At 37.6% G+C, this 17,032-nt stretch overlaps 1 protein-coding gene across 6 annotated transcripts in view; it reads right to left on the bottom strand.

The window, feature by feature from the left end:
* The window catches only part of SLC44A1 (solute carrier family 44 member 1), a 251,700-nt gene that overhangs the window by 118,537 nt on the left and 116,131 nt on the right, over positions 1–17,032 (bottom strand). For all 6 annotated transcript variants that reach the window (XR_008713846.1, XM_055579212.1, XM_055579208.1 and 3 more), the window contains exon 5: positions 2,309–2,399. Coding sequence is in view for 5 of the 6 variants with exons in the window: in XM_055579212.1 (XP_055435187.1) it covers positions 2,309–2,399 (91 nt within the window). In the remaining variant the exon portion in view is untranslated. The remainder of the gene's footprint in view (positions 1–2,308; positions 2,400–17,032) is intronic.

Genomic DNA, 17,032 nt, shown 5'->3' with positions numbered 1-17,032 from the left:
CGTCTTTGGAGATTTGGTATCTAATCTATGTGTGAAACAGGGTAGTGACCTAAATTTTTTATTCAAACAAATTTATTGTTTTCTGATCCTTTCACTTTGCTTGCCAGATACTAGGTTTACTATGTACAAGGTCTTGATCTGCCTTCCTTCTGTCAATTGTTTCTTTTCATTTACTTTCCAAAAAGGTGAGTACAGACAAAAGTGATAGATTGTGAACTACTAAGATAAGTAAAACGTGAGGATCTTTAAATAAAATATAAACATTTATATAAACAATTTTCAGACAGTATAGATTCATCATTGCATCTTGGATTACTAAGACATTAGTGGATAACCATGCTACCAAGCCTGCCCATTTCTAACATTCAAGCCCTTAGTTCTATGTTTTCTGACCTAGTGAATGCCCTTAGGATGCTGTACATGAGACATCCATGAGTATGCAGCCAAGACTGGATTACCCAGCATAACCAGGAACAGAGAGTCCTCAACATGGTAGAGTCAGAGGTCAGAGGTACAGAAGGACAAGCAGTATGAACTGCCCTCTACCCTAAACCCACGTATATTATACTAGAGCAGGCAACTTCATTCTCATACCACGGCTTTTTCATACCTATTATATTTATGCCTTAAAATAGTGACTCTCTATACTCAAATATGAGTTTAAAATAGGCGTTAGCAGTTGAATAGATAAGAGAACAGAGCTTTTCTTGTTTTTACATTGATAATTTTCTCTATTCAAAGAATCTCTTTTCTTTATTGTCACACCCTCCCTAATATTCTCAATTTTCATGAATGGAGTCTCCTTACCTATTGGTCTAAGCGGATAATTTGTAGGTCCTTCCTATTTAGTATCTTTTAAAACAGTCCCATTGTTTTTATGTCTGTAGGCTTTAAATTTTAATTTCAACAGCAACTTGACAAAACTAAAAGAGCAGTAAATCAATTAAACTGACATGTCCTTGTCAACTTTTCAACAAAAAATTTCAAATTCAAGTTAATGAAGCATAAGTAATACCCCTAAGTCAGTTGAAGGAAAGGAGACATAAGATAAGAATTTTAACCAATAGCTTTCTATAATATACTAAGATACAATAAAAGTGGTTTTGATTCAGTATCCCTGGGAAATATTCATGTTATACATGGTTAGTGATATATGCTAAGGTTCTTAAGATCAGACATGCTCCAAACAGTATACACCTAATTCTGAGGATATATTCTACAGTGCTTGAGAATCTATTTCCTTTTTAAAAAAATCAATTAATAATTTTAAAATTTGCTTACTTAAAACTACTATGAGATCTGTCCAAAAAAAAAAAAAAAAAAGAAAAGATAAAAGAAATATCTAAGGAATTCCCCAGCAGTCCAGTGGTTAGGACTCCATGCTCTCACTGCTGAAGGCCTTGGTTGATCCCTGGTCAGGGAATTAAAACCCCAGAAGCCCAAATCTGTGTGACATGGCCCCCAATTTTTTTTTTTCTGTTTTTTTTTTTTTTTAATTTTATTTTTAAACTTTACATAATTGTATTAGTTTTGCCAAATATCAATATGAATCCACCAAAATTTTAAAATTCTTTCAAATAAACAATATTTCTTGTTTCATCTTTGTATCCATTACATATAGTAGGTACCTAACAATAAATGTTTGTTGATTAGGACAAACAGCTTATTACAGAGAAAGTACCTACAGGATATAGCCAGAAATAAAGTATGGAGACTAACCACTGGCATATTTTTAAATTTATAAAGGTAATTTAAAAATGATACCAGTTAGGATGATCAACTTCAAAGAAACTTCAAAGAATCTTTTGAGACTGTGAGACCTGACTTCCAAATTTTGCTATAAGGTTTATAATATCAACAGCTTTCTATACTTGAAAACTATGACATTAAAAAAAAAGTGAGGGACTTCCCTGGTGGTCCAGTGGTTAAGCCTCTGCCCTCCCACTGCAGGGGGGCATGGGTTCAATCCCGGGTAGGGGAACTAAGATCCCACATGTCACTAGATGTGGCCAAGAAATAAAATAAATAAATTAATTAATTAAAAAAATTTTAAAAAGTGAGCCCACCAAAGAAATTTAAAGTATTTGAGAATGAGAAATGTTGTTTGCCTGTGTGTATGTGTGTGTGTGTGTGTACTTTAAAATAATGTGAAATTCATGTTGTCATTTCTATTACTACTTTAAAAATTGTAAAGTACTGAAACTGGGCAACAGGTATCATCAAGTCACTCTTTTCTCATAACATATACAGTTTAAAATCTACCTACAAAAACAAAAGTCACAAGTTAATGAAATACAGTAAAATTTACCTCGCTGGAACAGGTAGTTTGGGGCAAAGGCCTTTTGCTTTTGATGATGCATATTCAGAAGGCTTTAGGTCATAGCTGCATAGTGCTGAGCCTGTTGAAAGAAAAGCTATATGTTAGCTAGCAGAACAGAGTCTGAATAAATTCTTTTATTAATTCATTTTCATTTTATTTTATAGGTTAATATTAATTCAACATATACAACTTTCAAACATTATAGAATTAATAAAAGTTTGATTTGGTCTAATAGTATCGATCCTCAATCATTTGAAACAAACTCTTCTCTGGAAATTTATATACAAAGTTTAATTAACAGTATTAGGGTAATAATAAATACTAGAGCTATCTTCATTGAGTGTCATACGTCAGGCCCTATATAATATACATGCACACACATATAATTTTATAGAGTCAACTTTTCATTGTAACTGACCCAACTCTGTCTAGAAATGTCTTCAAACAATGGAAAAAATTAACATGATAAAAATTCTCCTGAAGAAACCAAGAGTTTTTGCCAGCCCCAGTGCTTCTGAGGGTTAGGCTGAAACCGGCCCATTCGTGGGGCTGGTTCTGTTCCCCATGCAGGTTTCTCATCCCAAGAGAACGGTTGTGATGGGCAAAGGACCCGTTTCCTCCTCCCATCATGCTGTGAACTCACCGGTAGGGTGAACTTCGCTCTCATATATATAAATTATATAATTTACTTTAACTTTACTAGGCAGGCATTACTGAGCCCACTTAACAGAGGAGAAAATAGAGGCTAAGCGATAAGGTAAATAACTGACATAGCTAATAATCAGTAAGCTGGGATTAAACCCTAGATCTCTTTGGCTACAAAACTCTTCTTCAACTACATATGCCATCTCTCCTTCCTATGCTTTCGATTACTAAATATTTAAGATTGCTGCATATAGCACATAGCATTCAGATAATACATTACTTTTTTCTTATGTAAGAAGCATGAGACAGTAACTGTAAATAAACTGAACTATGATCAAATCAATCAATTGATCAAAGGAGTCTCAGTTTTCAGATAGTTTAAAACAGCTTAAATTCAGTCTTAGATCGGTTATTTTCTGACTACATGGCCAATACATACATACATACATATATATATGGGCTTCCCTGGTAGCTCAGCTAAAGAATCTGTCTACATTATAGGAGACCCCAGTTCAATTCCTGAGTTGGGAAGATCTGTTGAAGAAGGGATAGGCTACCCACTCCAGTATTCTTAGGCTTTCCTGGTGGCTCAGTTGGTATCTGCTTAGAATCTGCCTGCAATGAGGGAGATCTGGGTTCAATCCCTGGGCTGGGAAGATCTAGAGAAGGGAACGGCTACCCACTCCATTATTTTGGCCTGGAGAATAGTCCACGGGGTCACAAAGAATTGGACACAACTGAGTGACTTTCACTTTCATTTATATATATATAATTTGGATGGATACAGTACACCAAATCCTTGATTAAGTCTTATTCAAACAACATGCTAATTTTACAATATGGCAACTATTATACTATAAGGTTCATTGTACAAAGACATTGTTAGCTAGGGACATTTAGGCTTTAGTTCTGATTTTGCTCAGACCTACTATATTATATCATGTAAATTGTTTGTATTTCATTATTGAAGTTCTTACTAGGTTACTAATTCGGGCAAATACTTTATTATTAAATACAAATAGAATGGCTTTGCATTTATATTATAGCAATAATGAGATTTTGCACACTGTATCACCATGCAATATGTTTAAAATATAATGTGAAGGCAGATTTTTAACACTGAATTAATTGTGAAAACATCATGTGAGGACATGAGAAGGAACTAGAATGGAATACAGAAAAAAAGATTTGTTGGGACAACAAAATGGAGAGGTTTATTTCATTTACATCTTGTACTTTCAATCAAAAGAATTCGAGAAAGCCACAAACCTGCACTACATCAGTAATGCTGCCTCCAAACCAACTTAAGTGTTTGAATATGTGGGCTTAGTAGCATATTTACATAAATACATGTAGCATCTATTTTATATTAAAAATATCTCAGGTAATTGGGCAGTGTAAAATATTTTTAAAGAGATTCTTAAAAGTTGCATGGCATTGTTCTACATGTTTCTGCAGCTCTTAAGATAGACTCAATAGGAAACTAAGTTTCTAAAATTCTTTTCTATCATTCTCTTCCATTTTAATGACTTAGTTAAGCATGAATATTAAGCATCCAACTTCTAAAATTAGGCTTTCATGTTTAAAGATAACACCACTAGATACTATTTATAGCAATTTTAGAGAAAATATGACAGCCATGGCAGGCAAACACTTTAGATTAATTGTAAAATAGCTGGAGTCCTGTTATAGAATTGCTCAAGAAAAAATAGCCACTGTGCCAGTAACTGCAGGCCAAGCACCCAATGTGATCATCAACTTCCTGATCTGAATTGTCCACTTACTTCTTTCAGAGTCCAAGAGGGAATTGATTTGCACGACACGAAAGGCCCTAACTAAAGCACATTGTGTCGGTGCTGTCAAACACACTGCTCCATTTGAATTCAGTGAACATAATCTTCATCCCCACCCTTTTTTCATTTTAAAAAAGGAGGTCAGCAGGTGCAACAGAGTTCAATTTTATAAAGACTTTCCCAGGATAATGCTCAATGAAAGGATAATAGTCTTATCTCTGACGGTATTCTGGGACAGAGGGCAGTACTAAATAGATCCTGTACTAATAGATTAAAGGAAAAAGATCTTTACAATGTGCTGGTAGTAACAATGAGAAGAAACCTTATATTGCTCCCTACTCAAAGGACTGATGGACAGAGAAGCCTCAATGAAGAACATTAAAACAACCCAGAAATGCCCAATGCTTTACAATTGTTTCTCTTTTCATGTGTATTGCTAATGTATTTTTAGTGAACTCTTAGGGTAGTATATATTTTATTTTTTTTAGTAGTAGAAGTATAAACAATAGTAGAAGTATAGACAAAAGATGTTTGGTTATAAACAGCAAGACAATATTTTTCTTCTACTGCAAAAAACAGGGAAATACTGTGCTAGAGTAACGAAAAGTCTAAAGCGAAGAACAAAAGCTTCTCAAAACCACATCAGAGGCAATCCATGCAACTCAGCCAATGTTATTCAAAGGCCATCAGAATGAATGATCTTAGGAACCTAATTTGGGTATATAAGCATTTATCTTGGTAAACAGTTGCTGTAGTCCCCAGAATGTTTAACTACTACAATATTTCAAATGCCTTAGAATAGTTAATTATTTATTTTTTAGCTCAATGTCACTTATAACAACTTCGCTAAGAGGTATGTTTCCATCACCATGCTCCAAACATTACAGATGAAAAAAAGTAAGTCTTATTTCCAAGGCCTTTAAGGAGATCACTGACAAACTAAGAAATAGAATTCTTTACCTGCAGCCCACAGTGCTTCCTCTGCGTCTTTCCTAATAATCATAATCAGACAAGTATTCAACATGCTCCTGAGAAAAAAAATGTATATTCCACAGACACTGCAAAGATAATACGTTTGAAAAATTTTTTCCATCACCCACTCCCTAAATCTGCTCTGCCTCCTCCTGTTTTAAATCTACCCTAGGTAATGGCTCCACCATTCATAAAATTCCCAAGATGAAGTATGGAAGTCATTCTGTATCTTCTTTATCTACATCTTCCATTTATGTTTTCTCATACTATTCAAGACATTCAAGATACCAAGTCTTGACAATCAGACCTTTCTATGTTATTTTTTTTAAATAGTTTTTATTTAGTTATTTACTTTTGACTGCACTAGGTCTTCATTGCTGCACACAGGCTTTCTTTTCACTGCAATGTACCGGCTTCTCATTGCTGTGGGTTCTCTTGTTGTACAGCACGGGCTCTAGGGCACTCAGGCTTCAGTGGTTGCTGTGCACAGGCTCAGTACTTGTGCACACAGGCTCAGTTGCCCTGCAGCACGTAGGATCTTCTCAGATCAAACCTGTGTCCCTTGCATTGGCAGGTGGATTCTTCACCATTGAGCCACCAGGTAAGTCCTAGATCTATGTTATTTCAGACTATCATGATATCTTATTGGGTCAGTTAAACTACTCTTTCAGAGGGTTTCTTACCTCCATCCTGCACACAACCTTCAGAATGATTTCTGTAAATTTAGGATTAGTTTATTATACCTCCGCTCTCAGGACAAATTTCAAACTCCTTGGTTTCAAGGCCCTCCTAAGGCAGGCCTCTACCTAAAACCCCAGGCTCATTAAATAAACTACTTATAGTTCTTGTAGTTTCTCAAGCTTCCAGGCTTTTTCACATGCTATTCCCTCTGCTGAGCTGTCCTTTCCTAACTAGCATCTGAAAGAGTGTTCAAGTTTGAGGAGAATTTCTACAAACTACAAGCTTTACCCCCTCTGTCAAGTCTTATCTGATGCACCCAAACAAAGCTATTTACTTCTTAGCTGTATTATAAAACACATATTATTTTATAATTTTTTAGTTACATATCATTTCTATCTTTAGAATGTGTACTCTTTGAGAACTGGGATCTTATGCCTTCAAAATATCTGGAATTTCTATTTCCTGGCACACAGACAGCACTCAAAAGCCATCTGTTGAATAAAACAGACATCCTGATTAACAACAACAAAAAATAATTATTTTATCCTGTTATATTTTGGTGTTACATGTTATATATCAGGATATATGCTTTTCACCATTCACTACTACAAAGTATACTATCTAAAACAGGTTTTCTAAACCTTGGTATTAACACAATTCTCAGGCAGTTCTCAGTTGTAGGGAGCTGACTTGTGCATTTGCAGGAAGTTTATCAGCAACCCTGGTCTCTGTCCACTAGATGCCAGTAGCCTCCCTGTAACCTCTCACCCAACTGTGACAACCAAAAAAAAAACACGTTTCCTGACACCTCTAAACATCCTGGATGGGGGAGTGGGAGGAGGTAGCTGTGGCAAGTGCAAAAATCACCCTTAGTTAAGAAATACTAGTCTAAAACATCAAATTATTTGAAATAAAGAGTTGGCATTGGAGGCTAATTCTTATTTTAAATTTTTGTTTGATTTACTATCTCAATAACATTTGTAGGATACACCAAGAGGAAAAAAATAGTCCTTAAAACACATGGTTTAGAAAATTGTAGTTAATAAAAAAGAAAATCTTTAAATGCAGAAGTTTTTGTTATTAAGAACAAATGACATGAATATGAATTCAATGAATTTAATTCCTTTCTAAGTAGGAAAGCATTCTGTATTTACATGCCAGAAAAGAGCAAGACAATTTTCCAATTTCCATGTCTAGTAACCAATAAAAAGGATGGACATATTTGCAATTTCCATGAAGCACTATTAATGAGCTGGAGATATGGCACCTGCGATCACTACGGGCACATACTAGGTACACAATAAATATCTGCTGAGGGGATTAACTTTGGCCATCTTTGTGTAAGACTCCTACCAGGTATTGCAGAGGATAAAGAGAAGTTTGACTGTCTACTCTAATGCAAGCTCCTTACACATGGCGACTATACCTTGTTTTTGTCTTTCTGGTACATATTTAATGGGTACTAATTAATTATTTGTTGAATAAAGTAATTACTTAGAATTATATTACTAAATTTAAGAATTTCCCCCTCTTTTTAACAGTCAAGTCTCCCTTGATGATCTCTGATTTGGAGGCAATTAAATCAGTTGCTACAGTTGTTCATTGCACTCATTTATAAATGATAACCAATCTTTTGATATACTGTGGCCAAAAAGAATCCATACTAAGCAACTATACTCCAATAAAAGTTAAAAAAGAAAAAATATCCATACTAACTTTGTGGTTTAAGTTATAGTGTAACTGACTGGTAAGAAAAAAAGGCAAACAATAATCTGATTGCCTATTCATACTAACTCTACACTTACCAACTAGATAACAATAATCAAAAGGCTTGTTAGTATTCACCTATTTTATCTGAATGGATCACATACTCTCTCATGATTTTCAGCAATGATCACTGAAAGCACCAATCTGCATGGCTCACCTCAAAATGTGAACATGGCCCAAATGGCAGGTCATAAAGCACTCTGAATTTATATAAGATACAGTACATTGAAGAAGAACTCCTAAGTAGGAGTGCTATAAATGGAACACAAAAGAAAAATAAGAAATCAGCCATTTTACTACAGTGTTAGGGAAAAGAAAATAATATTGATACAACAGTTTGATAAGAGTAATACAAGAAATAATAAGGAATGCCATGTAAAATACTAGCACCAACTGAGAACAAGCAGTCAGCCCTCAACTTACAGGTTATTCTCATTTCTAAACTTTTGTTAGAATTTAGACTGTATGCGGAAAGAATAAAATGACATGCAAAGCATGGGCATGGCACATGCCACTGTGCACAGCACAAATAGGGATTATGAATATGTTGAAACAAAACACAGAGATTCAGTCTGATTTGCCTATTCAGACTCAAATGCCCATGCTGAACATCAGGGACAGTGGAGTAAAGTGAACGGTGGACTATGGACCAGAGCTGGTGGTAGGACCAGAATCAGAAGAGGGAGAGGAAGAGGAAGAACATCTGAGCAGGTATCATCTTCCCTTCCCTTCACCATCTGTCATGGTTTGAGCCCAGCGGATGATCTGGCTGGGCTGAGATGAAAGTTTCATGTAAAGTTGAAGTTAGTGTCAGAGGGAGGAAGATTCCTTCCCCTGCCCCTACAATGTCATTTTTGAGTTTTCCAAAATAATGATAGTAAAGGAGGAAAGAAACTTGTTCATCAGAAACGGCAGGGAAGGAAAGTTGATGGATTCATGCTCTGCTGAAAAATAAGACCTCAGATGGGAGCTCTCACCAGATGGTTTTCGTTTCCTCTGTAGAGCATAAGGTTAGGAAAGAGGAAGAAAGAGAGGACTTAAGAAAAGAAAAGCATGAATAATCACTTGGAGAGTATGTATAAGAGAGACAAATAAATGAATAAGATGAATTATTTAGAGATGAATAAAAAGAACTGATTTCACAGCAATTCTAGTTAAACTGAAGCTAAACAGTTTGTTTACCTGCTGGTGGCAACTCACATGGATACAGAGTTGAGCAAAGGATAATGTGTTAAGAGAAGGAGAAATTATTAAGTGGCAATAGAGATGAAGAGGGACACTCAGTCTATTATTCTTTCAAAAAACATGAATCATTGCTATGTGAGATCCTATATTAGGGCTTGGATATTCAGAGATAAATAGAGCATGATTCTGCCCCCAGGAAAGTCCTGTACCACTGCAGCAAGATGATAAACAAAGCACCAAAGAAGTTTAACGCTGAATCCTAATGGTATCTGGCACCTCTGATTTTTAAAGGCAACTGTTAAATTGTTTTATTCTCTAGCATCACATATTTATGGTATTTATGTCTGTATAAGCTATGGCCCAAAATAATGAAATGCACATTTACACATCTATCAATCGACGTACAAAAACATACTTTTATATTCATCTGAAATCTGTCTTTTAAAGCTCCCTGTAATATGGCAGTATCTCTACATTATCAATCTAATTTTGAGCTATTTCTTCCAAGCTTTCTATTCTAGTCAGACATATTTGACAGAAGTATTCCACAAACTTAAGTGTCCAAGAAAACAACTCCTCTTTCTTGTCTAAAAGAAACAAAGAATGAAGGAACTATCATTTGCCTGATAAATGCATTTCTTACATTACTACAGGAACTAAGAGCTTTTCCTTATACTGATTTCAACTAATTTGTAAAGGTAATAAAAGTTCACATGAATGGATGGTTAAGTGCTAAAAAGTGCCTTCAAACGTTGTCATGGAAACTTAAAATTCTGAAAAGGATTTATATTATCTTTTCCTTCTGGTAATAAAAAATGTTATTTTACCTTGCATTTTAAAATAAGTTTTTAAATTATCATTGAAAAAGTTACTACCCCAAACAGGATTCTCTCTTTCATAAACTTTTAAGTTATGGCAAAATACACATAACAAAAATTTTATCATCCTAATCATTTCTAAGTGCAGATTTCAGTAGCATTAATGTACATGTACATTATGTACATCACTATGTACATACACTAAGTTTTCATTAAGTACATTATTGTGCAATCATTACCATCATCCATCTCCAGATCTCTTCATCTTGCAAAACCGAAACTCTTCATGTAGAAATCAGTAACTTCCCATTTCTCTCTCCCCCCAGCTCCCAGCAACTACCAGTCCACCTTCTGCCTTTGTGGATTTGACCACTCTAAGTATCTCATTTAATAAGGGGACTCATACAGTATTTGTCCTTTTGTAACTGGCTTATTTCATTTAACCTAATATCTTCAAGGTCCATACATACTGTAGCATGTGTCAGAATTCCCTTTCTTTTTTAAAAAAATTCTGATGAAAACATTAACATAAAACTTACCACAGCAAGCATTTTTTTAAAAGTGTATGTTAGCGTTAACTATATGTACACTGTTGTACAACACAGCTCTAGAATTTTTTCATCTTGCAAAATTGAAACTCTATACCCATCCAACATCATCTCCCAATTTCCCATCCCCCTCAGCTCTTGCAATCATTTTACCTTTAAAGAGTCTGACTTTTATTTATTTATTTATAACTTAAATTATTTATTTATGGCTGTGCTGGGCTTCCCTGGTGGCTCAGTAGTAAACAATCCACCTGCCAATGCAGGACACACCGGTTCGATCCCTGGGTTGGGAAGATCCCCTGGAGAAGGAAATGGCAACCCACTCCAGTATTCTTCTCTGGAGAATCCCATGGACAGAATAGCCCGGGGGGCTCCAGTCCATGGGGTCGCAAAGAGTCAGACACGACTTAGCAACTAAACAACAACATACCCATCCAACATCATCTCCCCGTTTCCCATCCCCCTCAGCTCTCGCAACCACCATTTTACCTTTAAAGAGTCTATTTTATTTATTGATCTATAACTTTATTTATTTATTTATGGCTGTGCTGGGCATTTGCTGCTGCGCAGGCTTTTCTCTAGTTGCAGTGAGTGGGCTTCTCTTTGTGGAGCATGGGCTCTAGGGCACACGTGCTTCAGTAGTTGCTGCACGTGGGCTCAGTAGTTGTAGTTCCCGGGGCTCTAGAGCACACGTTCAGTAGTTGTGGTGCATGGGCTAAGTTGCTCTCCAGCATGTGGGATCCCCTGAGCTCAGGGACTGAACCAGTGTCCTGCATTGGCAAGTCAACTCTTCACCACTGAGCCACCAAGGAAGCCCCTGACTACTTTCAGTTCAGTTCAGTTGCTCAGTCGTGTCCGACTCTTTGCGACCCCATGAATCGCAGCTCGCCAGGCCTCCCTGTCCATCACCAACTCCCGGAGTTTACTCAGACTTACGTCCATCGAGTCGGTGATGCCATCCAGCCATCTCATCCTCTGACGTCCCTTCTCCTCCTGCCTCCAATCCCTCCCAGAATTAGAGTCTTTTCCAATGAGTCAACTCTTTGCATGAGGTGGCCAAGGTACTGGAGTTTCAGCTTCAGCATCATTCCTTCCAAAGAAATCCCAGGGCTGATCTCCTTCAGAATGGACTGGTTGGATCTCCTTGCAGTCCAAGGGACTCTCAAGAGTCTTCTCCAACACCACAGTTCAAAAGCATCAATTCTTCGGCGCTCAGCCTTCTTCAACAGTCCAACTCTCACATCCATACATGACCACAGGAAAAACCATAGCCTTGACTAGACGGACCTCTGCTGGCAAAGTAATGTCTCTGCTTTTGAATATGCTATCTAGGTTGATCATAACTTATCTTCCAAGGAGTAAGCGTCTTTTAATTTCATGGCTGCAGTCACCATATGCAGTGATTTTGGAGCCCAAAAAAATAAAGTCTGACACTGACTACTTTAGGTACTTCATATAAGTGTAATCATGCAGCATTTGTCTTTCTGTGACTGCCTTACTTCACCTAGTGTAATATCCTCAAGCTTCATACATATCATAGTATGTGGCAGGATTTCCTTATTTTTTAAGGCTGACTAGTATTCCCCTGTATGTATATACCACATTTTCTTTATCCATTCATCTGTCAATAGAAATTTAGGTTGCTTCTACCTCTTGGCAGCATAAGGCTGCAATGAACATGACTGTGCAAATATCTCTTCGATATCCTGCTGTCAATTCTTCTAAAAGTGGAACTTTTGGGTCAGATAGCAATCTATTTTTCTCCAAGACAATTTTTTAAGAGCAGTTTTAGGTTCTCAGCAAAACTGAGAAGAAGGTACAGAGATTTCCCATAAACCTCACACCCCCACATAAAGCCTGCTGCTGCTGCTGCTGCTAAGTCGCTTCAGTTGTGTCCGACTCTATGTGACCCCATAGAAGGCAGCCCACCAGCCTCCCCCGTCCCTGGGCCTAGCCTCCACCATTATCAACATTCTCCCGCCAGAATGCTGTTTGATACAACTGATAAACCTACACTGACAAATCATAACCACCCCAAGGTCCATAGTTTACATCAGAGTTCATCTTTGTGCTTTACATTCTGTTGTTGTTGTTCAGTTGCCCAGTTGTATCCAACTCTTTGCACCCTCATGGACTGCAGCATGCCAGGCCTTTCTATCCCTCACCATCTCCCAAAGTTTGTCCAAGTTCATGTTCATTGCATTGGTGATGCCATCCAGCCATCTCATCCTCTGACGCCCTCTTCTCCTTCTGCCCTCAATCCTTCCCAGTATCAGGGACTTTTCCAATGAGTCAGTTCTCATCATATGACCAAAATATGGGAGTTTCAATTTCAGCATCAGTCCTTCCAACAAGTATTCAGGGCTGATTTCCCTTAAGATTGACTGGCTTGATCTCCGTGCTGTTCAAGGAACCCTCAGGAGTCTTCTCTAGCACCATAGTTCTAAGGCATCAATTCTTCAGCGTTCTGCCTTCTTTACGGTCCAGTTCTCACAACCGTACATGACCACTGGGAAGACCATAGCCTTGACTATAAGAACCTTTGTCAGCAGAGTAATGTCTCTGCTTTGCAACATGCTGTCTAGGTTTGTCATAACTTTCCTGCCAAGAAGGAAATGTCTTCTGATTTCATGGCTGCAGTCACCATCCACAATGATTTTAGAGCCCAAGAAAAGGAAATCTGTCACTACTTCCACCTTTTCCCCCTCTATTTGCCATAAAGTAATGAGTTCAGATGCCATGATCTTAGTTTTTTTAATATTTAGTTTTAAGCTAGCTCTTTCACTCTCCTCCTTCACCCTCATCAAGAAGCTCTTTAGTTCCTCTTCACTTTGCCATTAGAGTGTTATCATCAGATATCTCAAGTTATTGCTATTTCTCCTATCTTGATTCCAGCTTGTAACTCATTCAGCCCAGCATTTCTCATGATGTGCTCAGCATATTAAACAAACCAGGTGACAGCAGAGAGCCCTGTTGTACTCTTTTCTCAATCTTGAATGAATCAGTTGTTCCAAACAAGGTTCTATATGTTGCTTCTTGACCCCCATACAGGTTTTCTCAGGAGACAGATAAGATGGTCTCGTATTCCATCTCTTTAAGAGCTTTCTAGTTTATTATAATCCACACAGTCAAAGGCTTTAGCATAGTCGATGAAACAGAGGTAAATGGGTTTTTTTTTGGAATTCCCTTGTTTTCTCTATGATCCAGTGAATGTTGGCAATTTGATCTCTGGTTCCCCTTCCTTTTCTAAATCCAGATGGGACATCTGGAAGTTCTTGGTTCGTATAACGCTGAAGCCTACCTAGCATGCAAGATTTTAAGCATGTCCTTACTAGCATGGGAGATGAGTGCAATTGTCTGATGGTTAGCACATTCTTTAGTACTACCCTTCTTGGGAATTGGGATGAGGATTGACCTTTTCCAGTCCTGTGGCCATTTCTGGGTCTTCCAGGTTTGCTGACATATTGAATGCAACACCGTGATGGCATTATCCTTTAGGGTTCTGAATAATTATACTGGAATTCTGTAGCATCCACTAGCTTTATTAACAGCAGTGCTTCCTAAGCCCCATTTGACTTCGTGCTACAGAATGTCTGGCTCTGGGTGGCTGACCACACCATTGTAATCACCCCATCCATCTGGATCTTTTTTACACAGTTCTGTGCATTCTTTCCATCTCTTCTTGATCTTTTTGGTGTCTACTAGGTCTCTACCATTTATGTACTTTATTGTGCCCATTTTTGGGCAAAATGTTCCCTTGATATCTCCAATTTTCCTAAAGAAATCTCTAGTTTTTCCTCTTCTGTTGTATCCTTCAAGTTTTATACACTGTTCATTGAAGAAGGCCTTCATATCTCTCTGTGCTGTTCTTTGGAAATCTGCATTTAGTTGGCTCTGCCTTTCCCTTTTTCCCTTGCTTTTTGCTTCTCATCTTTCTTTAGCTATTTGTAAAACCTCCTCAGATAATCATTTTGCCTTCCTGCTTTTCTTTTTCTTTGGGAGGGTTTTCTTCACTGCCTCCTGCACAATATTACAGACCTCTGTCCATAGTTCTTCAAGCATACTGTTTACAAGTTATATCTCTTGAATCTATTTGTTACTTCCACAGCATATTCATAGGGGATTTGATTTAAGTTGTACCCAGCTGGCTTAGTGGTTTTCCTCGCTTTCTTTAAGCCTGAATTTTGCTATGAGAAGCTGATGATCTGAGCCATAGTCAGTGCCAGGTCTTGTTCAGCTTCTCCATCTTCGGTTATGAAAAATGTAATCAATTTGATTTCAGTATTGGCCATTTGGTAATGTCCATGTGTAAAGTCGTCTCTTGTGTTTTTGAAAAAGGGTATTTTCTATGACCAACGCATTCCCTTGGCAGAATTCAGTTAGCCTCTGCCCTACTTCATTTTGTTCTCCAAGGCCAAACTTGCCTGTAACTCCAGGTATCTCTTGACTTTCTACTTTAGCATTCTAATCCTCAGTGATGAATAGAACATCTTTTTGTTGGCGTTAGTTCTAGGAGGTCCTGTAGGTCTTCATTGAACTGATCAATTTCAGATACTTTAGCACTGGTGGTAGGGGCATAGACTTGAATTAATCTGATTTTGAATGGCTTGCTTTGGAAATGAACTGAGATCATTCTGTCATTTTTGAGGCTGCACCAAAGTACTGCATTTCAGACTCTTTTGTTGATTATGAGGGCTACTATATTTCTTCTATGGGCATGGAAAAATGTATAATGACATGTATCCATTATTATAGTATCATACAAAGCATTTTCACTGTCCTATAGATCCTCCTGGTTCCATTTTCTAATTTTTGAGGAACCTCATACTGTTTTCCCCAGCAGACACACTATTTTACATTCCTACCAATGGTGCATAAGGATTCCAATTTCTCCACATCCTCACCAACATTTGCTACATTCTGGGTTTTTGTATTTATAGTAGCCATCCCAGTGAGTATGAGGTGGTATCTCATTGTGGTTTTGATTTGCATTTCCCTTATGATTAGTGATTATCTGGGTCGTGAAGATCTTTTTTGTACAGTTCTGTGTATTCTTGCCACCTCTTCTCAATATCTTCTGCTTCTGTTAGGTCCATACCATTTCTGTCCTTTATTGAGCCCATCTTTGCATGAAATGTTCCCTTGGTATCTCTAATTTTCTTGAAGAGATCTCTAGTCTTTCCCATTCTATTGTTTTCCTCTATTTCTTTGCATTGATCACTGAGGAAGGCTTTCTTATCTCTCCTTGCTATTCTTTGGAACTGCATTCAGATGCATATATCTTTCCTCTTCTCCTTTGCCTTTCACCTCTCTTCTTTTCACAGCTATTTGTAAGGCCTCCTCAGACAGCCATTTTGCTTTTTTGCATTTCTTTTCCATGGGGATGGTTTTGATCCCTGTCTCCTGTACAATGTCACGAACCTCCATCCATAGTTCATCAGGCAATCTGTCTATCAGATCGAGTCCCTTAAATCTATTTCTCACTTCCACTGTATAGTCATAAGGGATTTGATTTAGGTCATACCTGAATGGTCTAGTGGTTTTCCCCCTTTCTTCAATTTAAGTCTGAATTTGGCAATAAGGAGTTCATGAACTGAGCCACAGTCAGCTCCCAGTCTTGTTTTTGCTGACTGTATAGAGCTTCTCCATCTTTGGCTGCAAAGGATATAATCAATCTGATTTTGGTGTTGACCATCAGGCTGTATATTGTCACCCTGCTTATTTAACTTATATGCAGAGTACAACATGAGAAACGCTGGGCTGGAAGAAGCACAAGCTGGAATCAAGATTGCCCAGAGAAATATCAATAACCTCAGATATGCAGATGACACCACCCTTAAGGCAGAAAGTGAAGAAGAACTAAAGAGCCTCTTGATGAAAGTGAAAGAGAGTGAAAAAGTTGGCTGAAAGCTCAACATTCAGAAAACTAAGATTATGGCATCCGGTCCCATCACTTCATGGCAAATAGATGGGGAAACAGGGGAAACAGTGGCTGACTTTATTTTTGGGGGCTCCAAAATCAATGCATATGGTGATTGCAGCCACGCAATTAAAAGACACTTGTTCCTTGGAAGGGAAGTATGACCAACCTAGACAGCATATTAAAAAGCAGAGACATTACTTTGCCAACAGAGGTCCATTTAGTCAAGGCTATGGTTTTTCCTGTGGTCATGTATGGATGTGAGAGTTGGACACAAGTTGTGTCCAACTTCACTCTTCAAGTTGTGAAGAAGGCTGAGCACCGAAGAATTGATGCTTTTGAACTGTGGTGTTGGAGAAGACTCTTGAGAGTCCCTTGGACTG

Source organism: Bubalus kerabau, chromosome 4 (genome assembly GCF_029407905.1).
Source record: "Bubalus kerabau isolate K-KA32 ecotype Philippines breed swamp buffalo chromosome 4, PCC_UOA_SB_1v2, whole genome shotgun sequence".
Classification (NCBI taxonomy): Eukaryota; Metazoa; Chordata; class Mammalia; order Artiodactyla; family Bovidae; genus Bubalus; species Bubalus kerabau.
This window is presented reverse-complemented; position numbering and strand designations above follow the sequence as displayed.